The sequence below is a fragment of the Aythya ferina genome (genome assembly GCF_964211825.1).
Source record: "Aythya ferina genome assembly, chromosome: W".
Taxonomy (NCBI): domain Eukaryota; kingdom Metazoa; phylum Chordata; class Aves; order Anseriformes; family Anatidae; genus Aythya; species Aythya ferina.
In genome coordinates, this window is record NC_140313.1 from 36,435 (window position 1) to 53,808 (window position 17,374).

Consider the following 17,374-nt stretch of genomic DNA (forward strand, 5'->3'; position numbering starts at 1 on the left):
AAACTGTCCTGCCTGGCGCACGCACTCACGCTACAAAATAATCCCGCTGCTTCTATTAGCCTGGTGACCCAGCCACAAGCAGCCTGAACGTGACCCAGCCTGAACCACCCTCACCGTGGCACCAAGTCTAGTCAGCCAGCAGGCACCATGCTCCTCTGGCTCCCAGCGCCCATTAGCCACCCCAGATATGCAAATACCAGGTGCCCCCCAACTTAGCTCTCAGGTTGCTGAATGGTAAATTCCCTCCGCCTCAAGAAATGCACAGGCACTGGTCGTCATCTTAGGCAATTGCCAGGCTCATCATCAGCTGCAAAAAAAGAGTACCAGCATTCACTAGCATGCCGGTCATGATGCCCACCTTCTCCACAACACTGACTACTGCTGATGCAACATACAACTATGCTCACCTGTTCCTCTCCAAATCCAAGCTCCAACAGTGCAACCAGTATCATCCACACCACCTGGGAAAACAAAGGGATTAAATGATCGTTGCGTTCACAACACATCACCCAATGGTGGTTTTTTTTTGTTATTGTTGTTTTTTGTGTGTGTGTTTCCTTTTTTTTTTTTTTTTGTCTGCTTTAGCTCAACAGCATGCAGAGTGCAAACAAGAAAACCGGGGTGTTTCTAGAAGCAACAATCCCCATGCTTTTGCTGCAGCTTTGAATATTAAAAGGACAATACGACCCAGCAAGTAACTGGAACTTTCTTACCTGGAATTAGCTCAAACTTTTCTTCACATTGAAAGAAAAATCTAGGAGCAGAACACATTATACACCAACAAAATTAATTCCATTTCATCCCCAGAAAAAAAATCACATACTCTCATCCCCTCCTGTACCTCAGCCGCTTGCCTACCCCACGTGGCACACGCTTCCATCTGTTCTCTTTACCCACTTATAGCACCTCTAAAAGACAAACTGGAATTTTACTCTATTGGCTGTAGGAAAATAACTGCAGTGACAACCGCGCCCCAAAAACAACAGTTACCTCTGCTCACCGCGCACCAGAGTCACTGCAGAGGCAGCTCGGGTCAAGACGTCCTGCACTGCGCACTGCGTTTCAGCCTGAACAAAAGGAAAAACACAGGCAGAAGATAAACATTCAGCTGACAGCAGTAGCACCCATCCCTCAACAACAAAAGGGACCCCATCTTTAGTTTTATCCTTTCAAAACAGCAGGCCACTTGCCTCTGTACCTGCAAATTAGGTCCAAGCTTGAAAGGAGCGGCCAGCATCACCCACGCCACCTGGGAACACAAAAGGACACAATGACCACTGTGCTTGCAAGCAACCACCTGCCACACTGCTCCTCTATCCCACACAGCCTCACCTCGGACCCTCACAGGGAAACACCTGAGCGTCTTCCCTTCGCTTCGGATAAGGGATGACCAGGCTGACAACACTCACCTTCCCTCAGTGCTTCGTGACATGAGGATTTCCCTTCCCTGTCCACAACTGCACAAAGCACCTGTAGAGGCGAGAGAAAAGCACACTCTGAGGCACCTCAAAACCACAGCGTACCTGCTGCAATACCTCTCTCTTCCCAGTTCCTTTACTTCAGTTGCTCAACAGCTCTAACTCAGATTCTTCGCTCACAGCGCCACAGCAAATTCTGCCCGGGCCACACAACATACGCTACACAAGCTACATTGCTTAGGACACACAAGCTGGAACGTTCCCGCCCAACGATCAGTCGCATCGCACAGGATGGATGCCGCATACTCCTAGAAACCAAACCTACCAGTCCTGAGCAGCTCCCAACCTCCACCTGCCTACCACGTTCAGCACACTAACTGTTTACCCCTCAGAAAACCAGAAACTTGGAACATACACACGCACAAACAACAAAAAAAAAACACAACTCCACAAACGCCAAAAAGACATGCACACACAGCAACCCCGGCAGCAGTAATCACAGACTTACCCTTTGCAGATGAAAAAGGGGACTCTGATACAACCCTGCTCAGTCTCTTGGTAATGCTGCATCTACGCTGCCAAGCCACATATTGCACGTAATCAAGCTGGTGTAACTCTCCAGGGGACTAAAACAAGTGGTTTTAAACATGCAGAGATTAAAATACATCTCAAAAACAGGAGAATATGCGGCCATCCTAAAAAAAAGTGAGCCAGCAGCCTCTACTAAATATCCCTCTAATTCAAGCACTTAGAGATCTAGAATTCCAACCACTTAGAAATCCAGAAATCCATAGACTCCAGACTGCCTAGAGAACCCTGCAACTGACTGAAGGAAACACAAAGCACTTACCCCCAAAGAGCAGCCCAGGCAGAAGGAGCACTCTGATGCCATGCCTGGGGCTCATATACCTTTTGGCCCCGCCCAGCACCCAAACCCAATCACCTGGGAAAGGGGAGGGGCAAAGCACAAGAAAGTAGAAATAGAGCAAGAGAAGTAGCTGTTTTTCTTTTTGTTTCTTTTTTAAAATAAACTTTATCTCAAAAGCATGCAGAGAGCAGACCAAATATTTGCAGTGATTCTAGAAGCAAAAACCGCCTTTGGCTTTTTCTGCAGGTTTTAATATTGAATTGACAATATCACCAAGCTAATAACTGAAACTTTTTGAACTGGAATTACTTTAAACAGGCTCATCCCCATCTGTAAACACAGAGAACCAGCATTCACTACCATGCAAGCCCTAATACCCATGTCCTGCACAACGCACACTACAACTAATGCAACATACCATTGTGCAATACTTCTCTGTTCCCGGTTCCTTTACCTCACCTGCTCAGTAGCTCCACCTGAGTAATGGGCCCGGGCGGCGCCGCGCCGAAATGGGCCCGGGCGGCGCCGCGCCGAAATGGGCCCGGGCGGCGCCGCGCCGAAATGGGCCCGGGCGGCGCCGCGCCGAAATGGGCCCGGGCGGCGCCGCGCCGAAATGGGCCCGGGCGGCGCCGCGCCGAAATGGGCCCGGGCGGCGCCGCGCCGAAATGGGCCCGGGCGGCGCCGCGCCGAAATGGGCCCGGGCGGCGCCGCGCCGAAATGGGCCCGGGCGGCGCCGCGCCGAAATGGGCCCGGGCGGCGCCGCGCCGAAATGGGCCCGGGCGGCGCCGCGCCGAAATGGGCCCGGGCGGCGCCGCGCCGAAATGGGCCCGGGCGGCGCCGCGCCGAAATGGGCCCGGGCGGCGCCGCGCCGAAATGGGCCCGGGCGGCGCCGCGCCGAAATGGGCCCGGGCGGCGCCGCGCCGAAATGGGCCCGGGCGGCGCCGCGCCGAAATGGGCCCGGGCGGCGCCGCGCCGAAATGGGCCCGGGCGGCGCCGCGCCGAAATGGGCCCGGGCGGCGCCGCGCCGAAATGGGCCCGGGCGGCGCCGCGCCGAAATGGGCCCGGGCGGCGCCGCGCCGAAATGGGCCCGGGCGGCGCCGCGCCGAAATGGGCCCGGGCGGCGCCGCGCCGAAATGGGCCCCAACAGACTTATTCTTCAGTGATGAAGAAGGTGACCCTGCTCAGTCTCTTGGCAGTACTGCACTTACGCGGTCAAGAAACCGTACCCCACGGTTTCCCAAAAACAACGTACCTGGCAACCCCTCATAAACATACCTCAAATATGTGAATTCCATGCACATAAAGCCTAGAAGGCTTTATGGTCTAACGACTCGACAGACAGCAAACACACAGGCAAAAGCTCCAGAAATGTAACAAACTGTCCCTAAACCTGAAACAGAATACCCCTTACATGCCCACTGCTGCCATTTTCAGATACATGCTCACACAAGGAGCCTCCATGATACATTTCTCCTAAACCCTGCTCCATCACTTTGCCACCAAGGTTGTGACTTTGATAAGATTTGACATAAAGGCAAAGACTCACAAAAAAAACCGTAATTCTGCAAAAATCATAAGGGACCCAGAAACACAAAGCAAACACACAAAGTAACATCACCATGCTATCCGTAACACTGCTATAACTACTACTCACCTGAGGAAGAGCTGCATGCAATACAGGCACCTACTACTAGATTGCTTTACAATGACAGATCCTGCCAGTTGCCACCTCAAAAAGATAGGAGTACTGGTTTCTACTTGAAAACGCATCAGTCCATAGACTGACCCACCTAAAGAACCCTCCAAACAACTGAAGGAAAACCAAAGCACTTACCCCAAAGTGCAGCCCAGGCAGAAGGAGCTCTCTCATGGCATACCTGCAACTCAGTTACCATTAGGTCCCACCTGGAACCTGAAGCCAATCACCTGGGAAAGTGCAGGGGGAAAGCACAAAAAAGCAGAAAGAGGAGGAGCAGCAGCTGTGGTTTTATTAACTTCTTTATATGGCTTAGCTCAACAGCATGCAGAGCGCAGACAAGAGAACTGGGGTGTTTCTAGAAACAAAAATCCCCATGCTTTTGCTGCAGCTTTGAATATTGAAAGGAAAATACAAACAAGCAAGTAACTCTTTTTTTTTTTTTCCACCTGGAATTACCTCAATCTTTCATTTACAAAGAAAAATCTAGGAGCAGAATAGATTACATGCCAAAAGAAGAATTCGATTCCATTCCACTCGCAGGAGAAATCACTTACTTCAGCAGGCTATCTGAGAACCAAAAGGCTATGCTGATGTGTTAAAACACACTACAGGACACTGGGGCCAGGCCCTCCGCTGCACCCACTTAAAACCCATCCCTACACTCACCAAGGTGCAACCCCAACCCAAACACAGACACAGCATTTCAGCCTCAACACAGTTTCCAGAACTGCTGGAAAGCAAGCTTCATCCTCAGCGAGGCATGCCCAGGCTACACAGGACAGGGCTGCGGGCAACTCTTTGCCTACCGAAGAAGACTGCCATCAGCACCTGCTTTGTTCCGATCCTAAAGGCTAACATCACAGCCCACGTCGCCTGGGACACCTGATAAACAGAAGAGAAAGCAGCCATACCGTTTTCAAGCCGTCCCTGCACGTGTCGCTCCTCGATGATCTGCAACCTCCTCTCAAATCCTCAACCGCTTCTGTGGAGAGCCTGCCATGGCACCTGCAAAGCAAGACCCTTCGCAGTCACCTCGTGCTACTTGGCAGTTCTGCTCCAATCCAGCTCACAAACAGCCCGCCCTTCCCGTGCTGCTCTTCAGAGTGCAGCTTGGCCCCACTCAGCCTGTGCGACACACCTGTGAAACAAAAAGAAAAGCATAGGCTGAAGCAGCATCCAAAGACACAGCACAGATAGGACAGTTACTCTCATCTGCTCCCTAACCTCTGCCCCCTCACCTGCCCTCGAGGAAGATGCTTCCATCTGCTCTCTTAGGCCAGCTACAACACACCTCTGAAATATAAACAGGATTTTTACTGTACTTTGTGCAGTTAAGTAACTGCAGTGACAACTGCATCACTAAAGTACCTGCTACATCTGCTCATCGCTCACCTTGCTAAAAGAAGCTGTGGTCAAGTCCTGTGTTGTACACTGTGTTTCAGCTTTAGCAAATGAAAACGGTCACAAGATAATCATTCAGCTGCCAGCATTAGCACCCATCCCTCAACAACAGAAGGGACCCCATTTACAAATTATTGTTTCAAAACAGCAGCCCCCTTACCTCAGCACCTCAGAAGTAGATCAAGCCAGTCACCGAGCTGCCTACCGAGTGCTGGACAGTTCCAGAGGGAGCTCTTTCCTGTGAGCAGTTCCTACTAAGGTACACACTCTACTGGGGACAGGAAAGATATAAAAATAAAAGTTTCAAAACCCCGTATCTGTAAGCTTTCATGATTCAACAGTGCACTGTTCAAGCATTATGGGAGCAGCTGCTCGCAAGCAGCTCAACTCTGCCAAATCCACATCTACCAACCTCCAGAGATGACTGTGCCAGCTGCCCGTCAGTACGCGCCCAGAGGCAGACCGGATGTCTTTGCCAATACAGTCCGGACAATGTATTAGCACACCCATGCACTGCCACGTTAGCTGTCATCACTAACTGCCAGGCAGGACAGCTTCAGTACTTTGTGCAGTTAAGTAACTGCAGTGACAACTGCACCACTAAAGTAACTGCTAGATCTGCTCATCGCTCACCTTGCTAAAAGAAGCTGCGGTCAAGTCCTGTGTTGTACACTGTGTTTCAGCTTTAGCAAATGAAAACGGTCACAAGATAATCGTTCAGCTGCCAGCATTAGCACCCATCCCTCAACAACACAAAAGGGACCCCGTTTACAATATTATCATTTCAAAACAGAAGCCCCCATACCTCAGCACACCTCAGAAGTAGACCAAGCCAGTCACCGAGCTGCCTACGGAGCGCTGAACAGTTCCGGAAGAAGCTCTTTCCTGCGACAGGTTCCTCCAAAGGTTTACACTGTACTGGGGACAGGAGAGAAATAAAAATAAAACTTTCAAAACCCCATATCTGTAAGCTTTCAAGATTCGACAGACCTCCTCAAGCACACCATTCAAGCACTATGCGAGCAGCTGCTCACAAGCAGCTCAACTCTTCCCCCCCACACGCACATCTGACAAACACCACAGAGATGACTGTGCCTGCTGCCCTTCAGTACGTGCGCAGAGGCAGACCAGATGTCTTTGCCAAAACAGTCCAGACAATGTATTAGCACACCCATGCACTGCCATGTTAGCTGTCATCACTAACTGCCAGGCAGGACAGCTCCAGACCAAACACATACACACACAGCCACGCCACAAACACTACAAACAAAACACACAACACAAGGCGCAAGAAAAAGTGACCCCCGGAGGGAAGCCCTATGGCAACAGCAAGTCACAACAGGTGCTTTGCACCAGACCCTAGAGGAGACTCAAATGTCACGACACGCGACTGGAAGCAACTGCCAGAACTGGGATGATGGAGGCCTAAAAAGCCTGCCTTCAAGGCAAGAGACCAGAAGGATGGGGACTGAAAACCCCATAAGATGACGCTTAGGAAATCAATTCCCAAGCAGGAGCTCCTGATGCGGCCCAGATGACTTCTGCAAGAGTGAGGATGGAAACAGACGCCATCTCAAACCGAATACGATGCACGAGACCTGAAACAGAACTGCATTTCAAGCAGCGACTGCAAGACAAGAAGTGCTCGGATCAGAGCCACGATGACAAAACAAGAACTGAGGCCCTTCAGCACCGCTACCAAGTCACCTGTCTGGTCAGTCCAGTGTCAAAAGCTAGGAGGATATCAAGACCCGAGAAGCACAGAACAGACGCTGCAGAAGCAACACTACAAGACAGACGAACAGAAGGAAACTGTCCTGCCTGGCGCACGCACTCACGCTACAAAATAATCCCGCTGCTTCTATTAGCCTGGTGACCCAGCCACAAGCAGCCTGAACGTGACCCAGCCTGAACCACCCTCACCGTGGCACCAAGTCTAGTCAGCCAGCAGGCACCATGCTCCTCTGGCTCCCAGCGCCCATTAGCCACCCCAGATATGCAAATACCAGGTGCCCCCCAACTTAGCTCTCAGGTTGCTGAATGGTAAATTCCCTCCGCCTCAAGAAATGCACAGGCACTGGTCGTCATCTTAGGCAATTGCCAGGCTCATCATCAGCTGCAAAAAAAGAGTACCAGCATTCACTAGCATGCCGGTCATGATGCCCACCTTCTCCACAACACTGACTACTGCTGATGCAACATACAACTATGCTCACCTGTTCCTCTCCAAATCCAAGCTCCAACAGTGCAACCAGTATCATCCACACCACCTGGGAAAACAAAGGGATTAAATGATCGTTGCGTTCACAACACATCACCCAATGGTGGTTTTTTTTTGTTATTGTTGTTTTTTGTGTGTGTGTTTCCTTTTTTTTTTTTTTTTGTCTGCTTTAGCTCAACAGCATGCAGAGTGCAAACAAGAAAACCGGGGTGTTTCTAGAAGCAACAATCCCCATGCTTTTGCTGCAGCTTTGAATATTAAAAGGACAATACGACCCAGCAAGTAACTGGAACTTTCTTACCTGGAATTAGCTCAAACTTTTCTTCACATTGAAAGAAAAATCTAGGAGCAGAACACATTATACACCAACAAAATTAATTCCATTTCATCCCCAGAAAAAAAATCACATACTCTCATCCCCTCCTGTACCTCAGCCGCTTGCCTACCCCACGTGGCACACGCTTCCATCTGTTCTCTTTACCCACTTATAGCACCTCTAAAAGACAAACTGGAATTTTACTCTATTGGCTGTAGGAAAATAACTGCAGTGACAACCGCGCCCCAAAAACAACAGTTACCTCTGCTCACCGCGCACCAGAGTCACTGCAGAGGCAGCTCGGGTCAAGACGTCCTGCACTGCGCACTGCGTTTCAGCCTGAACAAAAGGAAAAACACAGGCAGAAGATAAACATTCAGCTGACAGCAGTAGCACCCATCCCTCAACAACAAAAGGGACCCCATCTTTAGTTTTATCCTTTCAAAACAGCAGGCCACTTGCCTCTGTACCTGCAAATTAGGTCCAAGCTTGAAAGGAGCGGCCAGCATCACCCACGCCACCTGGGAACACAAAAGGACACAATGACCACTGTGCTTGCAAGCAACCACCTGCCACACTGCTCCTCTATCCCACACAGCCTCACCTCGGACCCTCACAGGGAAACACCTGAGCGTCTTCCCTTCGCTTCGGATAAGGGATGACCAGGCTGACAACACTCACCTTCCCTCAGTGCTTCGTGACATGAGGATTTCCCTTCCCTGTCCACAACTGCACAAAGCACCTGTAGAGGCGAGAGAAAAGCACACTCTGAGGCACCTCAAAACCACAGCGTACCTGCTGCAATACCTCTCTCTTCCCAGTTCCTTTACTTCAGTTGCTCAACAGCTCTAACTCAGATTCTTCGCTCACAGCGCCACAGCAAATTCTGCCCAGGCCACACAACATACGCTACACAAGCTACATTGCTTAGGACACACAAGCTGGAACGTTCCCGCCCAACGATCAGTCGCATCGCACAGGATGGATGCCGCATACTCCTAGAAACCAAACCTACCAGTCCTGAGCAGCTCCCAACCTCCACCTGCCTACCACGTTCAGCACACTAACTGTTTACCCCTCAGAAAACCAGAAACTTGGAACATACACACGCACAAACAACAAAAAAAAAACACAACTCCACAAACGCCAAAAAGACATGCACACACAGCAACCCCGGCAGCAGTAATCACAGACTTACCCTTTGCAGATGAAAAAGGGGACTCTGATACAACCCTGCTCAGTCTCTTGGTAATGCTGCATCTACGCTGCCAAGCCACATATTGCACGTAATCAAGCTGGTGTAACTCTCCAGGGGACTAAAACAAGTGGTTTTAAACATGCAGAGATTAAAATACATCTCAAAAACAGGAGAATATGCGGCCATCCTAAAAAAAAGTGAGCCAGCAGCCTCTACTAAATATCCCTCTAATTCAAGCACTTAGAGATCTAGAATTCCAACCACTTAGAAATCCAGAAATCCATAGACTCCAGACTGCCTAGAGAACCCTGCAACTGACTGAAGGAAACACAAAGCACTTACCCCCAAAGAGCAGCCCAGGCAGAAGGAGCACTCTGATGCCATGCCTGGGGCTCATATACCTTTTGGCCCCGCCCAGCACCCAAACCCAATCACCTGGGAAAGGGGAGGGGCAAAGCACAAGAAAGTAGAAATAGAGCAAGAGAAGTAGCTGTTTTTCTTTTTGTTTCTTTTTTAAAATAAACTTTATCTCAAAAGCATGCAGAGAGCAGACCAAATATTTGCAGTGATTCTAGAAGCAAAAACCGCCTTTGGCTTTTTCTGCAGGTTTTAATATTGAATTGACAATATCACCAAGCTAATAACTGAAACTTTTTGAACTGGAATTACTTTAAACAGGCTCATCCCCATCTGTAAACACAGAGAACCAGCATTCACTACCATGCAAGCCCTAATACCCATGTCCTGCACAACGCACACTACAACTAATGCAACATACCATTGTGCAATACTTCTCTGTTCCCGGTTCCTTTACCTCACCTGCTCAGTAGCTCCACCTGAGTAATGGGCCCGGGCGGCGCCGCGCCGAAATGGGCCCGGGCGGCGCCGCGCCGAAATGGGCCCGGGCGGCGCCGCGCCGAAATGGGCCCGGGCGGCGCCGCGCCGAAATGGGCCCGGGCGGCGCCGCGCCGAAATGGGCCCGGGCGGCGCCGCGCCGAAATGGGCCCGGGCGGCGCCGCGCCGAAATGGGCCCGGGCGGCGCCGCGCCGAAATGGGCCCGGGCGGCGCCGCGCCGAAATGGGCCCGGGCGGCGCCGCGCCGAAATGGGCCCGGGCGGCGCCGCGCCGAAATGGGCCCGGGCGGCGCCGCGCCGAAATGGGCCCGGGCGGCGCCGCGCCGAAATGGGCCCGGGCGGCGCCGCGCCGAAATGGGCCCGGGCGGCGCCGCGCCGAAATGGGCCCGGGCGGCGCCGCGCCGAAATGGGCCCGGGCGGCGCCGCGCCGAAATGGGCCCGGGCGGCGCCGCGCCGAAATGGGCCCGGGCGGCGCCGCGCCGAAATGGGCCCGGGCGGCGCCGCGCCGAAATGGGCCCGGGCGGCGCCGCGCCGAAATGGGCCCCAACAGACTTATTCTTCAGTGATGAAGAAGGTGACCCTGCTCAGTCTCTTGGCAGTACTGCACTTACGCGGTCAAGAAACCGTACCCCACGGTTTCCCAAAAACAACGTACCTGGCAACCCCTCATAAACATACCTCAAATATGTGAATTCCATGCACATAAAGCCTAGAAGGCTTTATGGTCTAACGACTCGACAGACAGCAAACACACAGGCAAAAGCTCCAGAAATGTAACAAACTGTCCCTAAACCTGAAACAGAATACCCCTTACATGCCCACTGCTGCCATTTTCAGATACATGCTCACACAAGGAGCCTCCATGATACATTTCTCCTAAACCCTGCTCCATCACTTTGCCACCAAGGTTGTGACTTTGATAAGATTTGACATAAAGGCAAAGACTCACAAAAAAAACCGTAATTCTGCAAAAATCATAAGGGACCCAGAAACACAAAGCAAACACACAAAGTAACATCACCATGCTATCCGTAACACTGCTATAACTACTACTCACCTGAGGAAGAGCTGCATGCAATACAGGCACCTACTACTAGATTGCTTTACAATGACAGATCCTGCCAGTTGCCACCTCAAAAAGATAGGAGTACTGGTTTCTACTTGAAAACGCATCAGTCCATAGACTGACCCACCTAAAGAACCCTCCAAACAACTGAAGGAAAACCAAAGCACTTACCCCAAAGTGCAGCCCAGGCAGAAGGAGCTCTCTCATGGCATACCTGCAACTCAGTTACCATTAGGTCCCACCTGGAACCTGAAGCCAATCACCTGGGAAAGTGCAGGGGGAAAGCACAAAAAAGCAGAAAGAGGAGGAGCAGCAGCTGTGGTTTTATTAACTTCTTTATATGGCTTAGCTCAACAGCATGCAGAGCGCAGACAAGAGAACTGGGGTGTTTCTAGAAACAAAAATCCCCATGCTTTTGCTACAGCTTTGAATATTGAAAGGAAAATACAAACAAGCAAGTAACTCTTTTTTTTTTTTTCCACCTGGAATTACCTCAATCTTTCATTTACAAAGAAAAATCTAGGAGCAGAATAGATTACATGCCAAAAGAAGAATTCGATTCCATTCCACTCGCAGGAGAAATCACTTACTTCAGCAGGCTATCTGAGAACCAAAAGGCTATGCTGATGTGTTAAAACACACTACAGGACACTGGGGCCAGGCCCTCCGCTGCACCCAATTAAAACCCATCCCTACACTCACCAAGGTGTAACCCCAACCCAAACACAGACACAGCATTTCAGCCTCAACACAGTTTCCAGAACTGCTGGAAAGCAAGCTTCATCCTCAGCGAGGCATGCCCAGGCTACACAGGACAGGGCTGCGGGCAACTCTTTGCCTACCGAAGAAGACTGCCATCAGCACCTGCTTTGTTCCGATCCTAAAGGCTAACATCACAGCCCACATCGCCTGGGACACCTGATAAACAGAAGAGAAAGCAGCCATACCGTTTTCAAGCCGTCCCTGCACGTGTCGCTCCTCGATGATCTGCAACCTCCTCTCAAATCCTCAACCGCTTCTGTGGAGAGCCTGCCATGGCACCTGCAAAGCAAGACCCTTCGCAGTCACCTCGTGCTACTTGGCAGTTCTGCTCCAATCCAGCTCACAAACAGCCCGCCCTTCTCGTGCTGCTCTTCAGAGTGCAGCTTGGCCCCACTCAGCCTGTGCGACACACCTGTGAAACAAAAAGAAAAGCATAGGCTGAAGCAGCATCCAAAGACACAGCACAGCTAGGACAGTTACTCTCATCTGCTCCCTTACTGCTTCCCCCTCACCTGCCCTCGACGAAGATGCTTCCATCTGCTCTCTTAAGCCAGCTACAACACACCTCTAAAATATAAACAGGATTTTTACTGTACTTTGTGCAGTTAAGTAACTGCAGTGACAACTGCACCACTAAAGTAACTGCTAGATCTGCTCATCGCTCACCTTGCTAAAAGAAGCTGTGGTCAAGTCCCGTGTTGTACACTGTGTTTCAGCTTTAAGAACTGAAAACAGTCACAAGATAATCATTCAGCTGCCAGCATTAGCACCCATCCCTCAACAACACAAAGAACCCCATTTACAATATTATAATTTCTAAACAGCAGCCCCCTTGCCTCAGCACCTCAGAAGTAGATCAAGCCAGTCACCGAGCTGCCTACGGAGCGCTGAACAGTTCCGGAAGGAGCTCTTTCCTGTGACAGGTTCCTCCAAAGTTTTACACTCTACTGGGGACAGGAGAGAAATAAAAATAAAACTTTCAAAAACCCCATATCTGTAAGCTTTCAAGATTCGACAGACCTCCTCAAGCACACCATTCAAGCACTATGCAAACAGCTGCTCACAAGCAGATATACTCTCCCCCCCCCCAACATGTGACAAACAACACTGAGATGACTGTGCCTGCTGCCCTTCAGTACGTGCCCAGAGGCAGACCGGATGTCTTTGCCAAAACAGTCCAGACAATGTATTAGTACACCCATGCACTGCCACGTTAGCTGTCATCACTAACTGCCAGGCAGGACAGCTCCAGACCAAACACATACACACACAGCCACGCCACAAACACTACAAATAAAACACACAACACAAGGCGCAAGAAAAAGTGACCCCCGGAGGGAAGCCCTATGGCAACAGCAAGTCAGAACAGGTGCTTTGCACCAGACCCAAGGAGAGACTCAAATGTCACGACACGCGACTGGAAGCAACTGCCAGAACTGGGATGATGGAGGCCTAAAAAGCCTGCCTTCAAGACAACAGACCAGAAGGATGGGGACTGAAAACCCCATAAGATGACGCTTAGGAATTCAATTCCCAAGCAAGAGCTCCTGATGCGGCCCAGATGACTTCTGCAAGAGTGAGGATGGAAACAGACGCCATCTCAAACCGAATATGATGCACAAGACCTGAAACAGAACTGCACTTCAAGCAGTGACTGCAACACAAGAAGTGCTCGGATCAGAGTCATGATGACAAAACAAGCACTGAGGCCCTTCAGCACCGCTACCAAGTCACCTGTCTGGTCAGTCCAGTGTCAAAAACTAGAAGGATATCAAGACCTAAGAAGCACAGAACAGACATTGCAGAAGCAGCACTACAAGACAGACGAACAGAAGGAAACTGTCCTGCCTGGCTCACCCACTCACGCTACAAAATAATCCCGCTGCTTCTATTAGCCTGGTGACCCAGCCACAAGCAGCCTGAACGTGACCCAGCCTGAACCACCCTCACCGTGGCACCAAGTCTAGTCAGCCAGCAGGCACCATGCTCCTCTGGCTCCCAGCGCCCATTAGCCACCCCAGATATACAAATATCAGGTGCCCCCCAACTTAGCTCTCAGGTTGCTGAATGGTAAATTCCCTCCGCCTCAAGAAATGCACAGGCACTGATCGTCATCTTAGGCAATGGCCAGGCTCATCATCAGCTGCAAAAACAGAGTAACAGCATTCACTAGCACGCTGGCCCCATTGCTCACCTTCTCCACAATGCTGACTACTGCTGATGCAACATACGGTTCTGCTCACCTGTTCCTCTCCAAATCCAAGCTCCAACAGTGCAACCAGTATCATCCACACCACCTGGGAAAACAAAGGGATTAAATGATCGTTGCGTTCACAACACATCACCCAATTGTTTTTTTTTTTTGTTATTGTTGTTTTTTTTTGTGTGTGTGTGTTTCCTTTATTTATTTATTTTTTAGTCTGCTTTAGCTCAACAGCATGCAGAGTGCAGACAAGAAAACCGGGGTGTTTCTAGAAACAACAATCCCCATGCTTTTGCTGCAGCTTTGAATATTAAAAGGACAATACGACCCAGCAAGTAACTGGAACTTTCTTACCTGGAATTAGCTCAAACTTTTCTTCACATTGAAAGAAAAATCTAGGAGCAGAACACATTATACACCAACAAAATTGATTCCATTTCATCCCCAGAAAAAAATCACATACTCTCATCCCCTCCTGTACCTCAGCCACTTGCCTATCCCACGTGGCACATGCTTCCATCTGTTCTCTTTACCCACTTATAGCACCTCTAAAAGGCAAACTGGAATTTTACTCTATTGGATGTAGGAAAATAACTGCAGTGAGAACTGCGCCCCAAAAACAACAGTTACCTCTGCTCATCGCGCACCAGAGTCACTGCAGAGGCAGCTCGGGTCAAGACGTCCTGCACTGCGCACTGCGTTTCAGCCTGAACAAAGGCAAAACACAGGCAGAAGATAAACATTCAGCTGACAGCAGTAGCACCCATCCCTCAACAACAAAAGGGACCCCATCTTTAGTTTTATCCTTTCAAAACAGCAGGCCACTTGCCTCGGTACCTGCAAATTAGGTCCAAGCTTGCAAGGAACGGCCAGCATCACCCACGCCACCTGGGAACACAAAAGGACAAAATGACCACTGTGCTTGCAAGCAACCACCTGCCACACTGCTCCTCTATCCCACACAGCCTCACCTCGGACCCTCACAGGGAAACACCTGAGCGTCTTCCCTTCGCTTCGGATAAGGGATGACCAGGCTGACAACACTCACCTTCCCTCAGTGCTTCGTGACATGAGGATTTCCCTTTCCTGTCCACGACTGCACAAAGCACCTGTAGAGACAAGAAAAAAACACACTCTGAGGCACCTCGCAACCAAAGTGTACCTGCTGCAATACCTCTCTCTTCCCAGCTCCTGTAGTTCAGCTGCTCAACAGCTCTAACTCAGATTCTTCGCTCACAGCACCACAGGAAACTCTGCCCGGGCCACACAATACACGCTACACAAGCTACATTGCTTAGGACACACAAGCTGGAACGTTCCCGCCCAACGATCAGTCGCATCACACAGGAAGGATGCCGCATACTCCTAGAAACCAAACCTACCAGTCCTGAGCAGCTCCCATCCTCCTCCTGCCTACCACGTTCAGGACACTGTTTACCCCTCAGAAAACCAGAAACATAGAACATACACACACACAAACAAAACAAAAAGAACAGAGCTCCACAAATGCCAAAAAGACACGCACACACAGCAACCCCGGCAGGAGTAATCACAGACTTACCCTTTGCAGATGAAAAAGGGGACTCTGATACAACCCTGCTCAGTCTCTTGGTAATGCTGCATCTACGCTGCCAAGCCACATATTGCATGTAATCAAGCTGGTGTAACTCTCCAGGGGACTAAAACAAGTGGTTTTAAACATGTAGAGTTTAAAATATAGGTCAAAAACAGGAGAATATGCGGCCATCCTAAAAAAAAGTGAGCCAGCAGCCTCTACTAAATATCCCTCTATTTCAAGCACTTAGAGATCTAGAATTCCAACCACTTAGAAATCCAGAAATCCATAGACTCCAGCCTGCCTAGAGAACCCTGCAACTGACTGAAGGAAACACAAAGCACTGACCCCAAAGAGCAGCCCAGGCAGAAGGAGCACTCTGATGCCATGCCTGGGGCTCATATACCTTTTGGCCCCGCCCAGCACCCAAACCAAATCACCTGGGAAATGGGAGGGGCAAAGCACAAGAAAGTAGAAATAGAGCAAGAGAAGTGGCTGTTTTTCTTTTTCTTTCTTTTTTAAAAACAACATTATCTCAAAAGCATGCAGAGAGCAGCCCAAATATTTGCAGTGATTTTAGAAGCAAAAATCGCCTTTGGCTTTTTCTGCAGGTTTTAATTTTGAATTGACAATATCACCAAGCTAATAACTGAAACTTTTTGAACTGGAATTACTTTAAACAGGCTCATCCCCATCTGTAAACGCAGAGAACCAGCATTCATTACCATGCAAGCCCTAAAACCCACCTCCTGCACAAAGCACACTACAACTAATGCAACATACAGTTGTGCAATACCACTCTGTTCCCAACTCCTTTATCTCACCTGCTCAGTAGCTCCACCTGAGTAATGGGCCCAGGCAGCGCCGCGCCGAAACGGGCCCCAACAGACTTATTCTTTAGACATGAAGCAGGTGACCCTGCTCAGTCTCTTGGCAGTACTGCACTTATGCGGTCAAGGAACCATGCTCAACTGTTTCCTAAATACAACTACCTAGCAACACCTCATAAACATACTTCTAATATGTCAATTCAAGGACATCAAGACTAGAAGGCTGCAAGGTCTAAAGACTCAACTGACAGCAAAACCACAGGCAAAAGCTCCAGAAATACAATAAACTGTCCCTAAACCTGAAACAGAATACCCCTTACATGCCCACTGCTGCCATTTTCAGATAATCGCTCACACAGGGAGCTTCAATGATACATTTCTCCTAAACCATGCTCCATCACTTTGCCACCAAGGTTGTGACTTTGATATGATTTGACATAAAGGCAAAGACTCACAGAAAACCCCGTAATTCTGCAAAAATCATAAGGGACCCAGAAACACAAAGCAAACACACAAAGTAACATCACCATACTATCCGTAACACTGCTATAACTACTACTCACCTGAGGAAGAGCTGCATGCAATACAGGCACCTACTACTAGATTGCTTTACAATGACAGATCCTGCCAGTTGCCACCTCAAAAAGATAGGAGTACTGGTTTCTACTTGAAAACGCATCAGTCCATAGACTGACCCACCTAAAGAACCCTCCAAACAACTGAAGGAAAACCAAAGCACTTACCCCAAAGTGCAGCCCAGGCAGAAGGAGCTCTCTCATGGCATACCTGCAACTCAGTTACCATTAGGTCCCACCTGGAACCTGAAGCCAATCACCTGGGAAAGTGCAGGGGGAAAGCACAAAAAAGCAGAAAGAGGAGGAGCAGCAGCTGTGGTTTTATTAACTTCTTTATATGGCTTAGCTCAACAGCATGCAGAGCGCAGACAAGAGAACTGGGGTGTTTCTAGAAACAAAAATCCCCATG

At 49.8% G+C, this 17,374-nt stretch overlaps 1 protein-coding gene and 2 long non-coding RNA genes across 4 annotated transcripts; all 3 read right to left on the minus strand.

Annotated features, from left to right (window-relative positions):
- Window positions 1-410: 410 nt before the first annotated feature.
- LOC311426559 lies at window positions 411-1,455 on the minus strand. Its single transcript, XR_014686867.1, has 5 exons — window positions 1,410-1,455; window positions 1,199-1,249; window positions 1,008-1,067; window positions 714-754; window positions 411-461 (listed from the first exon to the last, which is right to left on the minus strand). It is a non-coding gene; the product is annotated as an uncharacterized lncRNA (long non-coding RNA).
- Window positions 1,456-5,223: 3,768 nt separating this feature from the next.
- On the minus strand, window positions 5,224-5,940 carry LOC311426561. Its single transcript, XR_014686869.1, has 3 exons — window positions 5,547-5,940; window positions 5,378-5,427; window positions 5,224-5,278 (listed from the first exon to the last, which is right to left on the minus strand). It is a non-coding gene; the product is annotated as an uncharacterized lncRNA (long non-coding RNA).
- Window positions 5,941-13,887: 7,947 nt separating this feature from the next.
- On the minus strand, window positions 13,888-15,968 carry LOC311426543 (uncharacterized protein). Of its 2 annotated transcripts, XM_084502966.1 has the most exons (7): window positions 15,567-15,968; window positions 15,054-15,114; window positions 14,843-14,893; window positions 14,636-14,712; window positions 14,360-14,400; window positions 14,046-14,099; window positions 13,888-13,945 (listed from the first exon to the last, which is right to left on the minus strand). In XM_084502966.1, the coding sequence occupies exons 3-7, from the start codon at window positions 14,879-14,881 to the stop codon at window positions 13,914-13,916; spliced, it is 243 nt and encodes an 80-aa protein (XP_084359092.1). In that variant the 5' UTR covers window positions 14,882-14,893; window positions 15,054-15,114; window positions 15,567-15,968; the 3' UTR covers window positions 13,888-13,913. The 2 variants fall into 2 exon arrangements, 1 of the variants encoding a protein (XP_084359092.1); XR_014686809.1 differs by lacking the exons at window positions 14,360-14,400; window positions 14,636-14,712; window positions 14,843-14,893.
- Between the last annotated feature and the right edge of the window lie 1,406 nt (window positions 15,969-17,374).

Bases quoted from the DNA above. Each gene is read 5' to 3' on its own strand.
- LOC311426543 (XM_084502966.1), bottom strand. From the start codon at position 14,881: ATGCTGGCCGTTCCTTGCAAGCTTGGACCTAATTTGCAG. The intron at 14,713-14,842 runs GTACCGAGGCAA...GCCTTTGTTCAG, and splicing joins AGCTTGGACCTAATTTGCAG to GCTGAAACGCAGTGCGCAGT. The intron at 14,100-14,359 runs GTAAGAAAGTTC...TTGTTTTCCCAG, and splicing joins AAAGTTTGAGCTAATTCCAG to GTGGTGTGGATGATACTGGT.